At 45.4% G+C, this 23,459-nt stretch overlaps 1 protein-coding gene across 1 annotated transcript in view; it reads left to right on the top strand.

Moving 5' to 3' along the window:
* The first annotated feature begins 219 nt into the window (after positions 1-219).
* Positions 220-23,459, top strand: part of TMEM114 (transmembrane protein 114) — a 35,360-nt gene continuing 12,120 nt past the window's right edge. The window contains exons 1-2 of the mRNA XM_068244650.1: positions 220-752; positions 847-927. Coding sequence (XP_068100751.1) covers positions 569-752; positions 847-927 — 265 coding nt within the window. The 5' untranslated portion in view covers positions 220-568. The remainder of the gene's footprint in view (positions 753-846; positions 928-23,459) is intronic.

Raw genomic sequence — 23,459 nt, 5'->3', positions numbered from 1 at the left:
AATAGAAAGGATTTTCTGTTTTAAGAAAAAAAACAAATGTACTGTAAGCTATCGAAGACCCATTTACCTGTGCAACCTGGTGTGATGTAAAATTCTAGTCTGGCTTCATTTTGCCTTTTGTTTTGTAATGCTATCTGTTCTATTTTAATTGTTTAGCATTTACATATAATTTTTATTTCACAGCTTACATTTAAATTCCTTTTCTCAAAATGTGTTGGATGTAAAAAGCATTCTTGGAAGATCAGTGAAACCAGCACATTTGCAGTCAGCTCACTGTTTTCCTTTCCACCTTCCGATCCCTTTGTCTTTCTTATACACAACCGAGTCCAGAAAGCTTTCAGTGCTCATCTGGTTGCATGCGAGCAACAATTCCTGCTGAACTTCTGCTCCTGCCACAGGCTGCTTACACCATCACTGGAACTTGCTGAGCCTGGTGGAAGACAGGTTTTCATGCTGCACTAATGGAACATGATATTTATTTCAGTCTGCTGTGGATCCAAAGCATAGAGTTCTGCAGAAATCTACATCAGGGCTGACCTTTTGGAGTATATTTGTGATCTCTCCTGCAATGAAGCTCAAGTTAAGTTTCCTGTCTATGTTTGTGGCTTTTGTGGGAATTTTGAGCTTTGTGTTTTTGGTGGTGGCTATCGGAACAGATTTCTGGTATATTATTGATGCCTCTAAACTGGAAATGAAGAAGAATTTTTCAGAGAGCCTAAGCTCACACTCAGGACTTTGGAGGATGTGTAAATGTAAGTAATAGTGCAAGAAGCATCTACTTTGCAATTCAGCAATGTATTTGAATTTGTGGCATGTCACTTATACTTCCATTCTTTTGCCTTCTAGTTAAAGACAAGTGTTCTCCTTTGGTGAATCCATTTTGGTATGGTAACCTAAACTTTACCGATTCAGAAAAGCAACTTCTAAGTGAGTTTGAGTTGTTCTTCTATTTTAACTTACCGTATATTGTACCTTCAACTGGTTATGTATGTTTAAATAATTGCATTATGATATGATTGTATATGGTTTTAACAGGCTATCCAATTTAATTTCCACACCACCACACTATAAACATCACTCTTTGCGTACCATCAACTTTTCATGCGCCTTACATGTAGTTCATCTGCAGGATGTGAATAGTTACATTTAATAAATATTAGTAGTGTAATCTAAGGCATTACAATATATTGTAAAGCAGTGGCTGGATAGAGTACTGGTTAAAGGCTTGGCCTTTGACACAGGAGACCAGGGTTTAAATCCCCTGTTCAGTAAGCCACCAACATCTGTTCAGTGAGGAGACCTTGGGCAAGACTACCTAACACTGCTGCCTACTGAGTGTGTCCTGGTGGCTGCAGCTCTGGCACTTTGAGTCCACCAGGAGAAAAGGGTGATATAAATATTTAATTTGTTTGTGCTGTAAATGAATTGCTTAAATGAAAATAAAGATGTGTAAGATTTGAAGAGAACATTATCATCTAAAATATAAGCTACCAAACTGCAATCTAAAAAAAAAAATACATAAATGTTGGTCACGTGTTTAGAGTATTGCTGCATTTTTAAACATTGTTATGGTTTTTACGTCTTAATTGTAGAAGTTCTTACATTATCTACTGTGATTTATGTAAATCAGTGGTAGATGCTGCTTCTGAAATATATAGTATTGACCTGCTAGTGCAGCACTGCCCCTTGCAGGATCTATTTAGTATCACAACAAAGAAACAAAACTACAAGGTATTTTCACCTCTGAAAGTAATTGGTTTTCTTGATGAGATGTCTGTGTTTTTATTATGACATACTGCAGTATGAGGACAATACTAAAAATGGAATGTGATTTCTTTTTGTTTTCTGCATATAGTACTATATGTTTTGAATGTGCAGCGGACTTACATCAGCTATACATATTGAAGTTGAGAGCATGATTATATACAACCAGCATAAACAAGTTATTTGAAATTAGGGGGGTCTTCAAACCAAACTCATTGATACAGTGAAAAGGAGTTTAAACCAGATAGTATGTGTCACATTGGAGAGACTCACCAGGAAAATAGGGAAAATCTTCCCAAAGGCAAAGAATATCACTCTTGTCACATTTATCAGTAGTTTGGATGTGCCTTTTGGAAAATCATAGCAAAAGCAGCGCTGGGTCCTTGGTTTGAATCACAGCCAGGTCAACATCTGCAAGGAGTTTGTATGTTCTCCCCTTGTCTGTGTGGGTTTCCTCCGGGCACTCTGGTTTCCTCCCACATCCCAAAACATACAGATAAGGTAATTGGCTTCCCCCTAAATTGGCCCCTGATTACGATACATACACTACACGATACATACGTAGACATATGACTACAGGGAGTGCAGAATTATTAGGCAAATGAGTATTTTGACCACATCATCCTCTTTATGCATGTTGTCTTACTCCAAGCTGTATATGCTCGAAAGCCTACTACCAATTAAGCAGATTAGGTGATGTGCATCTCTGTAATGAGAAGGGGTGTGGTCTAATGACATCAACACCCTATATCAGGTGTGCATAATTATTAGGCAACTTCCTTTCCTTTAGCAAAATGGGTCAAAAGAAGGACTTGACAGGCTCAGAAAAGTAAAAAATAGTGAGATATCTTGCAGAGGGATGCAGCACTCTTAAAATTGCAAAGCTTCTGAAGCGTGATCATCGAACAATCAAGCGTTTCATTCAAAATAGTCAACAGGGTTGCAAGAAGCGTGTGGAAAAACCAAGGCGCAAAATAACTGCCTATTAACTGAGAAAAGTCAAGCGTGCAGCTGCCAAGATGCCACTTGCCACCAGTTTGGCCATATTTCAGAACTGCAACATCACTGGAGTGCCCAAAAGCACAAGGTGTGCAATACTCAGAGACATGGCCAAGGTAAGAAAGGCTGAAAGACAACCACCACTGAACAAGACACACAAGCTGAAACGTCAAGACTGGGCCAAGAAATATCTCAAGACTGATTTTTCTAAGGTTTTATGGACTGATGAAATGAGAGTGAGTCTTGATGGGCCAGATGGATGGGCCCGTGGCTGGATTGGTAAAGGGCAGAGAGCTCCAGTCCGACTGAGACGCCAGCAAGGTGGAGGTGGAGTACTGCTTTGGGCTAGTATCATCAAAGATGAGCTTGTGGGGCCTTTTTGGGTTGAGGATGGAGTCAAGCTCAACTCCCATTCCTACTGCCAGTTTCTGGAAGACACCTTCTTCAAGCAGTGGTACAGGAAGAAGTCTGCATCCTTCAAGAAAAACATCATTTTCATGCAGGACAATGCTCCATCACACGCGTCCAAGTACTCCCCAGCGTGGCTTGCAAGAAAGGGTGTAAAAGAAGTAAAACTAATGACATGACCTCCTTGTTCACCAGATCTGAACCCCATTGAGAACCTGTGATCCATCATAAAATGTAAGATTTACAAGGAGGGAAAACAGTACACCTCTCTGAACAGTGTCTGGGAGGCTGTGGTTTCTGCTGCACGCAATGTTGAGGGTGAACAGATCAAAACACTGACAGAATCCATGGATGGCAGGCTTTTGAGTGTCCTGGCAAAGAAAGGTGGCTATATTGGTTACTGATTTGTTTTTGTTTTGTTTTTGAATGTCAGAAATGTATATTTGTGAATGTTAAGATGTTATATTGGTTTCACTGGTAAAAATAAATAATTGAAATGGGTATATATTTGTTTTTTGTTAAGTTGCCAAATAATTATGCACAGTAATAGTCACCTGCACACACAGATATCCTCCTAAAATGGCTAAAACTAAAAACAAACTAAAAACTACTTTCAAAAATATTAAGCTTTGATATTAATGAGTTTTTTGGGTTAATTGAGAACATGGTTGTTGTTCAATAATAAAATCATTCCTCAAAAATACAACTTGCCTAATAATTCTGCACCCCTTGTATAGTAGGAAATAGATTGTAAGTCCCTCTGAGCGACAGCTAGTGACAAGACAATATACTCTGTACAATATTTCGACGCTATATAAATACTTACATTTAAAAAAAAAGGCATTTTGATTCTGCAGTGAATCGCAACACATGGATGGAAACATTAGACAGTGCAGTCTATGTACTGCTGATATCCATGTGGATTGCAGTACTGTGCATTGCTGAAAATGCAATCATTAATGAAATGGGCCTTAGGGATAATCTCCTCAACAGCCCCAATAGTAACATGAAGTACTGTAACTGTGAAAGTCTAAGACATGTTCTAAACTTCCCCTGCATAACAAAACCCTTTGGCTGGAGTTCTTTCTTAATATAGAGGAAAATGCACAGCAGGCACGGAGCTAAAACTCGATATTCACTAAAGATACCAAAGATATTTTTGCTGGGCAAAGCAAAAGAAGATACTACTTATCTTGACATGTAAAGTTAACCTGTGACCAAATCTTATTGAGTAAAGCAGGCTTGTACAAGCATTATACATACTTCTAACTTCTAACTGCTCAATGTCTGCCATTTTTTTTGCCTCTCAAATAGTTTTTTGTTATGTGTATATGAATTGATATTTTAGCCTGAGTTTAAATTGTGTTTGCCCTTTCCTTCTTTAGTACTACTACTCTCAATGGACAACTATCACCACCACTACCAGTAGTCATATTTCTGTTCACATGTATATTTACTGTAGAAGTAATTTATTCTTTGATAAGACATTCAGAAGAAAAAAACAAATGCTTAACCTAGATTTTTCATCTAGTTGCTTGGCCTTTACCTGAATACCAGTTAATTCAAACATCAAGATCCCCTGATGACGGCATAGCGCCAAAACCTGGTAGGGAAGGAGAGACGGGCTATCTCTATTGGAACTACTGCTGTGTGTAATAAGGTGCACTTAGACGCTTGTCAGTGCAGAAACCTTATAAGCTCTTTTATGCAGTGAGGGTCCAGTATGCATGGACCCACAATGTAAGTGATTTGTTTTATATTTTTTATGCAATAAAAAGTGTAACTCCCTGCTGTTAAATATACTGAGCCTGGCCTGTGGTTTGTCCCTTGGTAGTGGCCACTGTGTACCAATGAGCACTGATTGCAGGCTACAGCAGTGGGATTAACAGTTATTACAGCGCAGGGGCGTAACAATAGACCCTGCAAATGATGCAGCAGCAGGGGGGCCCAGAAACAACAGGGGGCCCCGTCCTGGGAGAGTGACAACTAAGGGCAAGGAGAGAGAAAACTTTCTGCTCTGCACAATTGTTCTAATGACTGCATCTGCTCAGCCACTGATAAGGAATCATACAAAGTTTTGCAAAGATTTGTAGACAGTCCCTATTCAGTGCTCAGCAAGCTCTTCTGTACAACGTCTAGCCCCCAACCTCTCTACCCCTAACCGAGTGCTCTGTTCTGGCTGGAGGGGGCCCCATCCAAAGCTTCGCAGGGGGGCCCAGTGATTTCTAGTTACGACCCTGTTACTGCGCTGAGGATTAAAGAAACATCAAAATAGCTTCTACAAAGGAAACCATGGCTAAAACTTTGAGGTTACCAGTGTGTATCAGTTATAGCACTGCAAGTAAAAATGGCTATGAAATAACAGTAATGGAATATTAGTAATTTTACTGATATTCTATTATCCACTATAGTAGAATAATGGTAACTTTACCTACTGTATATTTTACTATGTTCTAACCTAACCCTATTCTCACACAAAACCCACCCTCTTGATGCCTAACGCTAACCAATCCCCCACTAAGGACCCCACCCCAGTGGTGCCTAACAGTAAAACTCCCCTGGTGGGAGCCTAACATTAACCTCCCCTTGCCTTACCCTAGGTGGATGACTAACTTTAACCTCCCCATGGCTAACTCTAGGTGGGCACCTAACCTTAACCCCCCACCTAAACCTAGGTGGGTGCATAACCTTACCCCCCCCACAGCTAACCCTAGGTGGGTGCCTAGCCTAACCTTAACCACTTGCCGACCGCCTACTTCATATTGGCGGTGGCAAAGTGGCAGCCCCAGGACCACGTAAGGCAGAATGGCGTCAGGTCCTGGGGCACTGTTTTGCCGGGGATCGCGCGCTGGGATGCGCGCGCATCCGCCGGCAATAGGCTCCGCCCACCCGCGACGTCAACCCGCCGGCCAATCGGAAGCGCCGGCGGGTTGTTAACCCGACGATCGCCGGATAGGAAGCGTATGATACGCTTTGTAATGTTTACTAAGTGTATTATACAGGCTGCCTCCTGCCCTGGTGGTTCCAGTGTCCGAGGGACCACCAGGGCAGGCTGCAGCCACCCGAGTCTGCACCCAAACACACTGATCTGCCCCCTCCTGCCCCCTGATCGCCCACAGCACCCCTCAGACCCCCCCCCTGCCCACCCCCCAGACCACTGTTTGCACACAATCACCCCCCTAATCACCCATTAATCACTCCCTGACACTATCTATCAACGCTATTTTTTTTTTAGTCCCTAAACTGCCCCCTGGGTACTCCTGATCACCCCCCACCCCTCAGATTCTCCCAGACCCCCCCCCCCCTGTGTACTGTATGCATCTATCCCCCCGATCACCTGTCAATCACCTGTCAATCACCCATCAATCACCCCCTGTCACTGCCACCCATCAATCAGCCCCTAATCTGCCCCTTGCGGGCAATCTGATCACCCACCCACACCAATAGATCGCCCGCAGATCCGACATCAGATCACCTCCCAAGTGCAGTGTTTACATCTGTTCTCTACTCTAAACACCCACTAATTACCCATCAATCACCCATCAATCACTCCCTATCACCACCCATCAGATTAGACCCTAATCTGCCCCTTGCGGGCACCCAATCACCCGCCCACACGCTCAGATTGCCCTCAGACCCCCCCTTATCAATTCGCCAGTGCATTATTTACATCCGTTCTTCCCTGTAATAACCCACTGATCACCTGTCAATCACCCCCTGTCACTGCCACCCATCAATCACCCCCTGTCACTGCCACCCATCAATCAGCTCCTAACCTGCCCCTTGCGGGCAATCTGATCACCCACCCACACCAATAGATCGCCCGCAGATCCGACGTCAGATCACCTCCCAAGTGCAGTGTTTACATCTATTCTCTCCTGTAAACACCCACTAATTACCCATCAATCACCCCCTATCACCACCTGTCACTGTTACCCATCAGAATAGACCCTAATCTGCCCCTTGCGGGCACCAAATCACCCGCCCCACACGCTCAGATTGCCCTCAGACACCCCCCCCCCTTATCAATTCGCCAGTGCAATATTTACATCTGTTCTTCCCTGTAATAACCCACTGATCACCTGTCAATCACCTGTCAATCACCTATCAATCACCCATCAATCAACCCCTGTCACTGCCACCCATCAATCACCCCCTGTCACTGCCACCCATCAATCAGCCCCTAACCTGCCCCTTGCGGGCAATCTGATCACCCACCCACACCATCAGATTGCCCCAAACCTACCCTCAGATCACCTCCAAAGTGCATTGTTTACATCTGTTCTGCCATCTAATCACCCACTGATTACCCATCAATCAGCCCCTGTCACTGCTACCCATCAGATTAGACCCCTATCTGCCCCTAGGGCACCCAATCACCCGCCCACACCCTCAGAACGCCCTCAGACCCCAGCCCTGATCACCTCGCCAGTGCATTGCTTGCATCTATTCCCCCCACTAATCACACCTTGAGACACCCATCAATCACCTCCTGTCACCACCTGTCACCCCCTAACACACCTACCCATCAAATCAGGCCCTAATTTGCCCCGTGTGGGCTCCTGATCACTCGGCCAAACCCTCAGATCCCCCTCAGACCCCCTTCCGATCACCTCCCCAGTGCATTGATTGCATCTATTTTCCCCTCTAACCACCCCCTGAGACACCCATCAATCACCTCCTGTCACCCCCCTAGCACTCCTATCCATCAGATCAGGCCCAATACAACCTGTCATGTAAGAGGCCACCCTGCTTATGACCGGTTCCACAAAATTCGCCCCCTCATAGACCACCTGCCATCAAAATTTGCAGATGCTTATACCCCTGAACAGTCATTTTGAGACATTTGGTTTCCAGACTACTCACGGTTTTGGGCCCGTAAAATGCCAGGGCAGTATAGGAACTCCACAAATGACCCCTTTTTAGAAAAAAGACACCCCAAGGTATTCTGTTAGGTGTATGAAGCGTTCATAGAAGATTTTTATTTTTTGTCAAAAGTTAGCGGAAATTGATTTTTATTGTTTTTTCACAAAGTTTCATTTTTCACTAACTTGTGACAAAAAATAAGATCTTCTATGAACTCACCATACACCTAACGGAATACCATGGGGTGTCTTCTTTCTAAAATGGGGTCACTTGTGGCGTTCCTATACTGCCCTGGCATTTTAGGGTCCCTAAACCGTGAGGAGTAGTCTAGAAAACAAATGCCTCAAAATGACCTGTGAATAGGACGTTGGGCCGCTTAGAGCACCTAGGCTGCAAAAAAAGTGTCACACATGTCATATCGCAGTACTCAGGAGAAATAGTATAATGTGTTTTGGGGTGTATTTTTACACATACCCATGCTGGGTGGGAGAAATCTCTCTGTAAATGGACAATTGTGTGTAAAAAAAATCTAATATATGTCATTTACAGAGATATTTCTCCCACCCAGCATGGGTATATGTAAAAATACACCACAAAACACATTATACTACTTCTTCTGAGCACGGCAGTACCATATGTGTGGCACTTTTTTGCAGCCAAAACTGCGCTAAAGGGCCCAAAGTCCAATGAGTACCTTTAGGATTTCACAGGTCATTTTGCGACATTTGGGTTCAAGACTACTCCTCACGGTTTAGGGCCCCTAAAATGCCAGGGCAGTATAGGAACCCCACAAGTGACCCCATTTTAGAAAGAAGACACCCCAAGGTATTCCGTTAGGAGTATAGTGAGTTCATAGAAGATTTTATTTTTTGTCACAAGTTAGCGGAACTTGATTTATATTGGTTTTTTTTCCACAAAGTGTCAATTTCCGCTAACTTGTGACAAAAAAAAAATCTTCTATGAACTCACCATACTCCTAACAGAATACCTTGGGGTGTCTTCTTTCTAAAATGGGGTCACTTGTGGGGTTCCTATACTGCCCTGGCATTTTAGGGGCCCTAAACCGTGAGGAGTAGTCTAGAATCCAAATGTCTCAAAATGACCTGTGAAATCCTAAAGGTACTCATTGGACTTTGGGCCCCTTAGCGCAGTTAGGGTGCAAAAAAGATTTTATTTACGTGAGCTAAGAACGGACAGAAAGGCTTTCACCTGGGGCTTCTTTCAGCCTGTAGAAGTCTATCTGTTCTGTGCTGAAGTTCTGCTGTGCTTGAGACTGCTGCTGTCCTCTCTGTAAGATGTCTGCTGTCCCCTCTGTGACCCTTGGCTGAATCGTGGTCTTGGACAGGCCTCTCGTGATTGTAGCTCCCATGGCCATGAGCACTCTGCGATTGTGCTTGTTTTTTTTTTCCGCTTGTTTACAAAGACTAGCTTTATTGGCTAACTTTAAGAAAGAGTAAGCTTTCAGCTAATAAACCTGTCAACAGGAATAGAGCCTGAAGGAGGCTTATTAGCCAAAAGCTTACTTTTTCTGTAAATTAGCCAATAAATGGTATCATCCTAATTCAAAACTTCCTGTCATTATCTCTGTGAGACAGACTCTATTTTGTCAGAGATTGCTTCAAATGGATGAAAGTTTAGCTCGGATTTGTCTTGGTATACTTTACCAGTATGGTTACATGGTACCAAATATGTTACCAGTTTTACCAGGTTGATGATCTGTAAAAGGCTATAGCTAAACCTATTTTAATTACATTAAAGAATGTTTTCTGTTAAAGCTTTTAGACATGAGCAGATCCCTAGTAATCAATAATTCTTATTGGTTATCAGTAGGACTGGAGTACGTAGTCAAAGGACATATGTGTATGACGGCACATACATTTGATCTAGTGTTTCTCAAAAGAGGTATTGAGTGAGACTCTCTGTTTGCAGGGCTGGTTCTATATGCCCCCCCCCCCTTCCCAATCTGGAACAAATGCACAACACCCAGCAATTTGCACCACACGTTATAGCTACGAGGCAACCCCCCAAAAAAACACCCCCAGTATAGGTAGGTAAGTGACCAGGTATAGGTGCTACCTGAATAGGTCGCCAGCATAGTTGGCCCTAGTATAGGTAGCCAGTATAGTTCCCCCAGTATAGGTAGCCAGTATACTTGCCACCACTATAGGTTAGCCAGGTAGGTGCCACCGATAAGTAGCCAGCTCATTTACCTTCTGAGCGGAGATCACTATCTCCAGGACAGTCCCAGTATCCCACACTACTAATAGACCTCAGATCAGCAGTGACCCGCAGCACCACAGTGAAGGGAGGAGAGCAGTTCTCCTGGCAGTAAATATTCCCTGTATATGCGCCGCTATGGGAGCTGCTCTCCTCCCTTCACTGCGGCGCTGTTTGTCGCTGCTGAACTGAGGTCTATTTGTAGCAACTGGGGCAGGGACTTTCCTGGAGAAGGAGGCCACCGCTCAGAAGGCAAATGAGTGGAGGCTGGTGAGGGGGGCAGGACCGCCCCTGTCTGTTTGAGAACATTTTGAAAGAGAAAGAGGTGGCCATAGACATCTGGGGACACTTGTACAGACTTTAGATTTCCAGACAAAATGATCAGGTACAATCACATGGGCCAAGGAAAAATTAAAGTGTGAATTTAACTTATACCAAATCTGGGACATAGACATACTGTATATTTGCTCTCTGCACCGAAGTGCATAATGAAGCAAGACCGCGCAACATGGTTCTCGTTATAATAGTAGCCCCGGCGCCCTTTTCAAAAGGATGTTGAGGGTTAAGATTAGTTGTCCACCAGGGGAGATTTAAGGTTAGGGCCCCCGGGGGGGGGGGGGGGGGAGGGAGGTTAAGGTTAGGAACCACTGGGGAGGGGCGTGTCTTTGTGAAAGAAAGGAGAAGTTAGGTCAAACATTGGGCAGGATTTAATCTTGTTTATTAACAGTGCCTACCTAAACTACTCCTTACACATGCTGTTTTTCATATAGAACGGCCATCCAGAAAGTAACAGCCATTTACTTTTTATGTATCACTCAAGGTATTTTTTTTAGTATAATTTAACTTGCATCTATCAGGCTAATCTTTTCTCTCCCTACATCTCCAATCCCTCTAACTCAATGGTGAGGAGTGTGATGATACCAAAAAAGAAGAAATTTAAAATCTTACAAAATGGTATGATAAATGTGTAAATAAAAGAGGTACCGTCATTATGTGATGAAATAGAAGATGCACTGGCCCATATTTCATTAACATTTTCTCCTAAGTTTTCTCCTAAGAGATAATTTTTCATCTTTTGTCTAAAATTACTTTTCAGCACCCTGCAAATAAAAAAGTAACAAAAAGTGGGTAAGAAAGGATTTTCAAAATTATTATAGTATTTTCTTGTTGTTGACTCAAAAGGGCTTTTGTTGATAATGTGTGAAAATAATCATCTAGCAGAAAATGTAGGAGAAAAGTTGAATTGAATAAGGCCACTGTGTCTAAAATTAAATCTTTCCATAATTGATTAAATGAAAAGAGCTGTGACTTTCCACCTGACCCTTGCATTTATTCGTTTTACTTATCCTTTTTTATCCCCCTGCTCCATAGAGTGTAAAATAACCACATTTATGATTTTATTCAGACTCAGTACCTTCTTTCAGTAATAGGTTTCATTTGTCAGCTCTGTGTTTTCTCTATTAAAAAATATTTTAATGTTGGCAGCCCTATTAGCATGGATAAACACTTTAAAAAAATGAATTCTCAGAGATGTCATGTTGCCAATTAGCACATCTTTCTTGATGTTTAATTAATGCTGGTAGCAAAGCAATCTGCACAACACTGTTATCAAGTCAGTTTTGCCTCCTTAGGAAGTGACAATTATTTATAAACTGCTGGTCCATGGTATGCGTGAAAACAGAAAACAAGCAGGAAGATGGTAGGGGCATAGGGGATCCAGCCATGGCAAGGCAGATGTGATGTATTTGATGGTGATACAGCTCGTACCGTCTTGCCCAGAATATAAGACACTGTCTTATATTCTTTTGGGGGGGTGGGGTGGGGAATACGTGCTAGGGCTTATTATCGGGGGGGGGGGGGGAGGGGGAAGGAGGGACTTACTCTCAGGAGCGGGGTAGACGCTTTTATTGTATGGGGAGGAGTGTGGACTCTTATTGCACCTCCCTTGTGGCTGCGTCCCCTTCCGTTCCTTGTAACTGCTTCAGTGACCGGCATAGTATTGAAGCTGTACAGGGCCCCTTTCACCCTCATGCTGACGCTCTACGCAAGGTTGCCTCTGTGCCCGCGCTCCCCTCTCATCATAATCAATGTGCGCCTGGGGCACAGAGGGGAGCGCGGGCGCAGAGGCAACCTTGCGTACAGCGTCAGCGTGAGGGTGAAAGGGGCCTCGTACAGCTTCAATACTATGCCGGTCATCGGAGCAGTTATAAAGTACGGAGGGGACCGCAGCCACAAGGGAGGTGCAGTAAGGGACCACACACCTCCCCATACACTAAAAGCATCCCATTTATGTGAGGTCTTATTTATTGGGGATGGCTTATATTACAAACATGCTTTTCTGGGTAGGTCTTATTTTAGGGGAAACACTGTATTCCTTACCAGCAGCACACACTGATTTAATGAATGTAATTTATGGCTAGTGTTATATGAATTTATCCAGCAGTGTATTTGTCCTTTTTGTGTTTTTGTGTGTTTCTGTATGGTTACTTAATGTTGCTTTAGCTACAGTCATGGCCGAATTTGTTGTCCAGAAAATCAAGTATTTCTCACAGAAAAGTATTGCAGTAACACATGGTTTGCTGTACACGTGCTTATTCCCTTTGTGTGTAATGGAACAAATTAAAAAAGGGAGGAAAAAAAGAAAATTGGACATAATGTCACACAAAACTCCAAAAATAGGCTGGAGAAAATTATTGGCACCTTTAACTTAATATTTGGTTGCACACCAATATTATTTGGAAAAAATAAACGGAAACTAGTCACTTCCTATAACCATCACTAAGCTTCTTTCACCTCTCACCAGGAATTTTGGACCACTCTTCCTTTGCAAACTGTTCCAGGTCTCTCTTATTGGAAGGGCGCCTTTTCCCAACAGCAATTTTAAGACCTTTCCACAGGTATTCAATGGCATTGACAGTGGGTTGCAAAAGTATTCGGCCCCCTTGAAGTTTTCCACATTTTGTCATATTACTGCCACAAACATAAATCAATTTTATTGGAATTCCACCTGAAAGACCAACACAAAGTGGTGTACACATGAGAAGTGGAACGAAAATCATACATGATTCCAAACATTTTTTTCAAAGTAATAACTGCAAAGTGGTGTGTGCATAATTATTCGGCCCCCTTTGATCTGAGTGCAGTCAGTTGCCTATAGACATTGCCTGATGAGCGTTAATGACTAAATAGAGTGCACCTGTGTGTAATCTAATGTCAGTACTAATACAGCTGCTCTGTGAGGGCCTCAGAGGTTGTCTAAGAGAATATTGGGAGCAACACACAAGACAGGTCAGGGATCAAGTTATTGAGAAATTTAAAGCAGGCTTAGGCTACAAAAAGATTTCCAAAGCCTTGACCATCCCACGGAGCACTGTGCAAGCAATCATTCAGAAATGGAAGGAGTATGGCACAACTGTAAACCTACCAAGACAAGGCCATCCACCTAAACTCACAGGCCAAACAAGGAGAGCACTGATCAGAAATGCAGTCAAGAGGCCCATGGTGACTCTGGACAAGCTGCAGAGATCTACAGCTCAGGTGGGAAACTCTGTCCATAGGACAACTATTAGTCATGCACTGTACAAAGTTGGCCTTTATGAAAGAGTGGCAATAAGAAAGACATTGTTAACAGAAAGCATAAGAAGTCCCATTTGCAGTTTGCCACAAGCCATTTCGGGGACACAGCAACCATGTGGAAAAAGGTGCTCTGGTCAGATGAGACCAAAATGGAACTTTTTGGCCAAAATGCAAAACGCTATGTGTGGCAGAAAACTAACACTGCACATCACTCTGAACACACCATCCCCACTGTCAAATATGGTGGTGGTGGCAGCATCATGCTCGGGGGTTGCATTTCTTCAGCAGGGACAGGGAAGCTGGTCAGAGTTGATGGGAAGATGGATGGAGCCAAATACAGGGCAAACTTGGAAGAAAACGTCTTGGAGACTGCAAAAGACTTGAGACTGGGGCGGAGGTTCACGTTCCAGCAAGACAATGACCCTAAACATAAAGCCAGGGCAACAATGGAATGGTTTAAAACAAAACATATCTATGTGTTAAAATGGCCCAGTCAAAGTCCAGATCTAAATCCAATCGAGAATCTGTGGCAAGATCTGAAAACTGCTGTTCACAAACGCTGTCCATCTATTCTGACTGAGCTGGAGCTGTTTTGCAAAGAAGAATGGGCAAGGATTTCAGTCTCTAGATGTGCAAAGCTGGTAGAGACATACCCTAAAAGACTGGCAGCTGTAATTGCAGCAAAAGGTGGTTCTACAAAGTATTGACTTAGGGGGTCTAATAATTACGCACACCCCACTTTGCAGTTATTTATTTGTAAAAAATGTTGTGGAATGATGTAGGATTTTCGATCCACTTCTCAAATGTACACCACTTTGTATTGGTCTTTCATGTTGAATTCCAATAAAATTGATGCATGTTTGTGGCAGTAATGTGACAAAATGTGGAAAACTTCAAGGGGGCCGAATACTTTTGCAATCCACTGTAGATCTGGATTAATTGCTGGCCACTTCAGAACTCTCCAGTGCTTTGTTGCCATCCATTTCTGGGTGATTTTTGACATATTTTTGGGTAGGGGCTTTGCTAGGTTCCTGGGAGATCCAGGGGACCCCTGGGAACCAAGAGGGAATGATTGGAAAACATGGGTGTGGTCAAGTCACGGGAAAGTGACACTACTGCTATGTTCATATAGGTAGTATTATATTCAATAGTCAGTATTTCACATAAATAAGGCCCTCACCTGGCTTCTGTCTCATCTTCGGCTGGTTGACCTGTGTGCTGTACTCGGCTGGCATTTATACTGGGCCTGCTGGTGGTGATGCTATACTATGCTATGCTGTGCTGGCTTGGCTGGGGGTGATGCTGTGGCCTGGCTGGTGGTGATGCTGTGCTGGCATTGCTAACGGTGATGCTGGGGCACGGATGATGCTGTGCTGGCCTGGCTGGTGATGATGCTGAGCCCGTCTGGATTTGCTGAGTGCTGGACCTGTGGCTTTACTGGGTTGGGCAATTTGCTGGGGTGAGGGTTTTGCTGGGCTTGGGGCATTTTTGGGTGCTTTGCTTGGCTGTACGCTTTGCTGGGCTGGGGCCCAGAGGCTTTGCTTTGCTGGGGGCTTTGCTAGGCTGGGGGCTCTGCTTTGCTGGGGGCTGTACTTTGCTGGTCTGGGGGCTTTGCTTTGCTGGGCTAGGGCACGGGGGCTTTGCTTTGTTGGGGAAATTGCTTTTCTGAGCTGGGGCTTTGCTGAGCTGAGGCCCTTTGCTTTGCTGGGCCCGGGGGCTTTGCTGGGCTGGTGCTTTGCTTTGCTGGGGCCCGGGGGCTTTGCTTTTCTGGGGCTTTGCTTTGCTGGGACATGGGGGCTTTGCTTTGCTGGGGGCTTTGCTAGGCTGGGGTCCGGGGTCTTCTTTGCTGGGCTGGGGTCTGCTTTGCTGGGGCTTCACTGGGCTGGGGACCGGGGTCTTCTTTTCTGGGGGCTTTGCTAGGCTGGGGCCCAGGGGGCTTGCTGGGGGCTTTGCTAGGCTGGGGCCCGGGTCTGCTTTCTAGGCTGGGGTCTGCTTTGCTAGGGGTCTTTGCTGGGCTGGGGACCGGGGTCTGCTTTGCTGGAGGCTTCGCTAGGCTGGGGTCCAGGGTCTGCTTTGCTTGGGGCTTTGCTAGACTGTGGCCCGAGGCCTGCTTTGCTGGGGGCTTCGCTAGGCTGGTGCCTGGGGTCTGCTTTGCTCGGGGCTTTGCTAGGCTGGGGCGGGGATCGCTAGGCTGGGGTCCGGGGTTTTCTTTGCTGGGGGCTTTGCTCTGCTTTGATGGGTGGGAGTACTAAGGCAGTGCTACAGACCTCAGAACAGGGAAGGCAGAGCAGGACACACATTACCCGGGTACACATGCAGGAAGTGACATCACTTCCGCATGTGTGTGTCCTGCTCTGCCTTCCCAGTCGCTGCTATCTGAGGTCTGATCATAGCGGGAGCTGGCACACTGCAGGGGGAGGGAGGCTCACGGGGCACCTGACTACAATGGATCTGGGGCACCATTGCAACAGGTTCATGGGTGGTGCCCAGGATCAAACCCCCTAGCGACACGCCTGTCTTTGGGGTAATTTTTCTAATGGAAGACCCAAGATCTCAGGTGCAAACCCAGCTTTCTGACACTGGTCTCTACAGTACAACCCAAAATCCTTTAGTAATTCTCAGATTTCATGATGTCTTGCACACATTCCAGGCACCCAGTGCCAGAGGCAGCAAAACAACCCAAAACATCATTGAACCTCCACCATATTTCACTGTACTGTGTTCTTTTCTTTGTAGGCCTCATTCCATTTTTGGTAAACAGTGGAATGATATGCTTTACCAGAAAAGCTCTATCTTGGTCTCATCTGCCCACAGTACATTTTCCCAGAAGGATTTTGGCTTACTCAAGTACATTGTGGCAAACTGCAGTGCTGCTTTTTATGTCTCTGTGTCAGCAGTGGGTCCTCCTGGGCAGGGCCGAGCCTGGGCGGGTGCTGCGGGTGCAAGGCACCCAGGCGCCTGCCTCTGAGAGGCGCCGCCCGGCCGCCGCTCTCCCCCTGTGGCCGCCGCTCGCTCGCTCCCTCTTTCCCTCTAGCCGCCGGCGCCGCGTCAGACCTCGATCAGGCGGGCGGGCGCTAGGACCTAGCACGCCGCACTGATATGCGGAAGTGACATCACTTCCGCATATAGAGCGGGTGCGCCTGGCGCCTTCTTACTGGTCGGGTCGCCCGCTGATTGAGGTCTGAAGCTGCTGCAAGGTGAGGGGGGAGCGGCGGCGGCAGAGGCAGCAGCGGCGGGAGGGGAGGGTTGGGTGCGCTCCTGTCACTACCTAAACGGGGACCCTATACCCCCTGGCTACCTATCCTGGGCACATATTACCCCCTGGCTACCTATCCTGGGCACATATTACCCTCTGGCTACCTATCCTGGGCACATATTACCCCCTGGCTACCTATCCTGGGCACATATTACCCCCTGGCTACCTATCCTGGGCACATATTACCCCCTGGCTACCTATCCTGGGCACATTTTACCCCCTGGCTACCTATCCTGGGCACATATTACCCCCTGGCTACCTATCCTGGGCACATATTACCCTCTGGCTACCTATCATGGGCACATATTACCCTCTGGCTACCTATCCTGGGCACATATTATCCTCTGGCTACCTAACCTGGGCACATATTACCCTCTGGCTACCTATCCTGGGCACATAATACCCTCTGGCTACCTATCCTGGGCACATATTACCCCCTGGCTACCTATCCTGGGCACATGATACCCCCTGGCTACCTATCCTGGGCACATAATACCCCCTGGCTACCTATCCTGGGCACATAATACCCCCTGGCTACCTATCCTGGGCACATAATACCCCCTGGCTACCTATCCTGGGCACATATACCCCCTGGCTACCTATCCTGGGCACATATACCCCCTGGCTACCTATCCTGGGCACATATACCCCCTGGCTACCTATCCTGGGCACATATACCCCCTGGCTACCTATCCTGGGCACATATACCCCCTGGCTACCTATCCTGGGCACATATACCCCCTGGCTACCTATCCTGGGCACATATACCCCCTGGCTACCTATCCTGGGCACATATACCCCCTGGCTACCTATCCTGGGCACATATACCCCCTGGCTACCTATCCTGGGCACATATACCCCCTGGCTACCTATCCTGGGCACATATACCCCCTGGCTACCTATCCTGGGCACATATACCCCCTGGCTACCTATCCTGGGCACATATACCCCCTGGCTACCTATCCTGGGCACATATACCCCCTGGCTACCTATCCTGGGCACATATACCCCCTGGCTACCTATCCTGGGCACATATACCCCCTGGCTACCTATCCTGGGCACATATACCCCCTGGCTACAAATCCTGGGCACATATACCCCCTGGCTACCTTCCCTGGGCACATATACCCCCTGGCTACCTATCCTGGGCACATATACCCCCTGGCTACCTTTCCTGGGCACATATACCCCCTGGCTACCTTTCCTGGGCACATATACCCCCTGGCTACCTATCCCGGGCACATATACCCCCTGGCTACCTATCCCGGGCACATATACCCCCTGGCTACCTATCCCGGGCACATATACCCCCTGGCTACCTATCCCGGGCACATATACCCCCTGGCTACCTATCCCGGGCACATATACCCCCTGGCTACCTATCCCGGGCACATATACCCCCTGGCTACCTATCCCGGGCACATATACCCCCTGGCTACCTATCCCGGGCACATATACCCCCTGGCTACCTATCCCGGGCACATATACCCCCTGGCTACCTATCCCGGGCACATATACCCCCTGGCTACCTATCCCGGGCACATATACCCCCTGGCTACCTATCCCGGGCACATATACCCCCTGGCTACCTATCCCGGGCACATATACCCCCTGGCTACCTATCCCGGGCACATATACCCCCTGGCTACATATCCCGGGGACACTGGCTGTTTGTCGTTATGTGCATTTGCTGGTGAAAAGCAGTCTCTTGTTATGTGCATTTGCTGGTGAAAAGCAGTCTCTTGTTATGTGCATTTGCTGGTGAAAAGCAGTCTCTTGTTATGTGCATTTGCTGGTGAAAAGCAGTCTCTTGTTATGTGCATTTGCTGGTGAAAAGCAGTCTCTTGTTATGTGCATTTGCTGGTGAAAAGCAGTCTCTCGTTATGTGCATTTGCTGGTGAAAAGCAGTCTCTCGTTATGTGCATTTGCTGGTGAAAAGCAGTCTCTCGTTATGTGCATTTGCTGGGGAAAAGCAGTCTCTCGTTATGTGCATTTACATGGGGAAAAGCTGTCTCTCGTTATGTGCATTTACATGGGGAAAAGCTGTCTCTCGTTATGTGCATTTACATGGGGAAAAGCTGTCTCTCGTTATGTGCATTTACATGGGGAAAAGCTGTCTCTCGTTATGTGCATTTACATGGGGAAAAGCTGTCTCTCGTTATGTGCATTTACATGGGGAAAAGCTGTCTCTTATGTGCATTTAGTGGGGAATTTTTGTCAGTAAAAATCTTTTGTCAGTAAATTTTTAGGTATTTGTCAGTAAAAAATAACGTGAAAGGTTGGCAACACTGGCAGGCTGTGTGGCGCAACGGAAAAGATACAGGCAGCCCACCTTGGGCTTGGCAGGGGGGAGGAGCCGACGTCAGCGAGTGAGAGTAGGGTGGCCGCAGGCAGCCATAAATACGCAGTGTGTGACTGCGTCGCACTCGCAGAGCCTCTCAGCCTGAGTCAGTCCAGAGACTAGCAGACTCGCAGGAAGCCAAAGCCAGCCAGGAGCAAGCCCATGGAAGAGGGGTAGGAATGGGGTATCACATGCATGCGTAAAGAGGTGGAAGGTGTGGGTGTGATTAGGAAGGACATGGGTGTGGTTATGTGGTTGGGCGCGGTTAATTTAACCACTCCCATAGGCGCCAGAGAAAATCTTGCACCCAGGTGCCAGGCACCCCAGGCTCACCCCTGCTCCTGGGTCTCCTGCCATAGTGTTTCATTTCATTTAAATGTCGACGGATAATTCGGGCTGACACTGATGCTCCCTGAGCCTGCAGGACAGCTTAAATTTCTTTGGAACTTGTTTGGGGCTGCTTATCCACCATCCGGACTATCCTGCATTGCAACTTTTCATCAATTTTTCTCTACTGTCCACGACCAGGGAGATTAGCTACAGTGCCATGGGTTGCAAACTTCTTGATAATGTTGCACACTGTGGACACAGGCACATATAGATCTCTGGAGATGGATCAATCTTGAGATTGTTGATATTGTTCCACAATTTTGGTTCTCAAGTCAGGTCTTTTCTTTTCTCCGCTTTCCGTTGTCCATGCTTAGTGTGGCACACACAGACACACAATGCAAAGACTAAGTGAACTTCTCTCCTTTTTATCTGCTTTCAGTCGTGATTTTTAAATTACCCACACCTGTTACTTTATTATTATTATTATTATTATTTATTGTATTTATAAAGCGCCAACATATTACGCAGCGCTGAACATTAATTTAGGTTACAGACAATATTTAGGGGTGACATACAGCAATATGACAATACAGGAATATATGACAATACAGGAATATATGACAATACTTGCCCCAGATGAGTTTAAAGGGGCATCACATAGCTATTAGAAACCAAAAGGAACTGCAGGAAAAAATGGTGCTTGCTTCACTTTAAAGGGACTTTGACCAGTACTGCAAAGTACTTAAAGATGCATACCATTCTTTAGCTTGTGCTCTCCTCTTTCATGCCTGATTCTGAATCACCGTTCTACACCAAATAGTTTTCATTCAATTTCAATTTAAAAATCACAGCTGCCATCTTGGCTATGTTATAATTTCTGGGTCAACCTTGTCTTCTCTGTTAAAGAGGTGCATCACTGAATGAAGCAGGAAGAGAAAGTTACATGCATGGCCATTGCAAGAGGCTCCTCCAGAGGGGTCATAGCACGACTTTGTTGGAAGTCGTCTGGCCCCATGCATTTTATAGCAGCAATACCAGGGGGAGTTTGGATAAAACGAGTGGCTGGTAAGTGTGCTGACACACTCAATTGTTCATGGGTATGCTTAAAGGCATACCCATGAGAGGTGCTAGGAGTCCCTTTAAAGAGGAACTGAAGAGAGAGGTATATGGAGGCTGCCATGTTTATTTCCTTTTAAGCAATACCAGTTGCCTGGCAGCCCTGCTGATCCTCTGCCTCTAATACTGTTAGCCATAGCCCCTGAACAAGCATGCAGCAGATCAGGTGTTTCAGACTTTAAAGTCAGATCTGACAAGACTAGCTGAATGCTTGTTTCTGGTGTTATTCAGATACTACTGCAGAGAAATAGACCAGCAGGGCTGCCAGGCAACTGGTATTGATTAAAAGGAAATAAATATGGCAGCCTCCGTATACCTCTTACTTCAGGTCCCCTTTAAGGACCACTTCAGTTCCAGATAAACTTTTGGTATCCCTGTTGCCCAAGAAAGAGGTTCATGTACAATTAATGATGAACCATGGCTTACAACGAAAAACAAAAATTGCTGTACAGTGAACCCAGACCACAGAATACATTATTGGAATTGGCACCCTAGCTGTAATAAAACATTGTATGGAGCATCTTAAACAATCCTTCTATGAATAATAGACCTTTTTGTTCATAGAGATTCAACTATATATACACAACTAGAAAAATGTAGGTACTCCAAACCCATCAGATACATAATATCAAGGGCTCAGTTCCTCCAGTAAGAGGTATCCTATTGTGTGTGAAAATGGCCCCACACAAGATTTATATGATACAGACAGCTAAAGAAGACTATATCAGTGGAGAAACTCTTACCTATTCTAATATTTATTAATACAGAACTATCCTGACCATAGCACAGAAGAATGACAGTATAGAGGACCTTAGTATACCCATCCTAATGGGGAATTTTTGCAAGCAATGTAGCCATAAACATTTTTATACTGTCCACAGTAGGGTGTTTCATTTTTATAGGCTAAAATAGGCTAAAAAATAAAATGTATGTAGACTTTGCTCATGTTCTGGATCCTATTGATATATCAATTACCGTATTTTTTTGGCATATAAGGCTATAATAAAACTGGGGGAAAAGTGGTTGTGTCTTGTATTCCAAAGATTAAGTAACTAGTGGTGCAGAGTGTGCAGGGAGGCACTTACCACATCCGGCGCCGCGCTCCTCCCCCCTTGCTCATGTCCTGCAGCTACTGGCGATATAGTGGGACACTGCAGCTGCCTGCCACTATACATCTCTAGGTCCTCCATACCTCCTGCTTCTGTACTTCTGCATTAGTGGTTGCAGGTGGTCGCAGTATTCTGCTATATCACCAGCAGCTGCAGGAGGAGAAGGGAAGAAACGTGTCTACATGAACAGGGCTGGAGCGAGGAGGAGAGGAGTGCAGCGACAGGATCTGGTGCAGTATTGAAGTGTTAGTGTAGTGCATTATAGTGTAGTGTTGCTGCAGTGTAGCTTAGCGGGTGGGGAAGCCGGGGTTAGTGTAGTGTAGTGTAGTATGTAGTGTAGTGTAACTGGCGGGTGCAACAGGGATTAGTGCAGTGTAGCTTAGATAGAGTAGCTTAGAGACAGCTTGGAGTTGGGGGAAGGGGCCATAAGACACTATTGAGGCACCAGGTTTAGAGTTTTTTTTCCCTGATTTTTTGGCCTCTAAACCTAGGTGCATCTTAAAGTCCGAAAAATGCGGTATGTATGATGAATTCTAGGCAAATTGGATGAAATATAAAGGTTGCACACTTTGAACAGTTATATAATATAGGGTTGCATCGTACATTTACCATGTAATTGTTTCAAACCTTTATTATTTTCTGTCTTATTTAACCTCCCTGGCATTATGATTATTTCCAGATTTAGGGTCTAAAAACCGTGCAATTTTTTCACAAGTTTTTAGACCCTAAAAACAAGGAAAGAGGAAAAAAAAAACATACCGCAGAGTGATCTGCAGCAGCTCCTGCATATAAATCATTCAGGCTCGGGATTACCACACCGAGCTGCGGATTTCCGCCTCGAGCATGACTCGGGATTACCACTAAGGAGGTTAAAATTTCATACATCTTTTCCTTCTCAGCCTGAATAATACATTCCTCCAGGGAAGCCAATCCAAAATTGTCTCTTAACCCCTTTCTATTATGGCCCTTTCACACTGAAAATCGTGATCACAATTGTGGTGCGCTGCAAGTGCAATTTTCGTATATTTTCAACTATTTCAGGGTGCGATTGGCGGGCACAATTTCATTTCCTGAAGGTGAAAAAAAAGCAGCTGTAAGTTTTTATCAAAATAAGCTTGCATAGCAAAATGCATAGCACTGCATTGTGTCTGCCATGGAATTTGATGCGCTTCTTTACATATAACCCAATCACCAATGCCAGCAAACTGCAGCATGCACTGGGATTGTGATTGGACCAAAGATGGATTCTACCACTCTGTACAGGGCACTGCGATTACTATGGTAATCATGGTGCCTTTGGGATCAGCAAAATGCTTGGGCTTCCAAAATCTGCTTGGAGCACATGCACTGTGGAAGGGCCCTTATCCACTTTTAGCGCACTTTCCTTGAGATTTCTATCTGGGTAAAAGTTCAAAGATGTATCAAATCAAAATAATGGGAGGTTTTAAGACGCCTCATCAACAATACCTGCTGGCTG

Source organism: Hyperolius riggenbachi, chromosome 7 (assembly GCF_040937935.1).
Source record: "Hyperolius riggenbachi isolate aHypRig1 chromosome 7, aHypRig1.pri, whole genome shotgun sequence".
Lineage (NCBI taxonomy): Eukaryota > Metazoa > Chordata > Amphibia > Anura > Hyperoliidae > Hyperolius > Hyperolius riggenbachi.
This window is presented reverse-complemented; position numbering and strand designations above follow the sequence as displayed.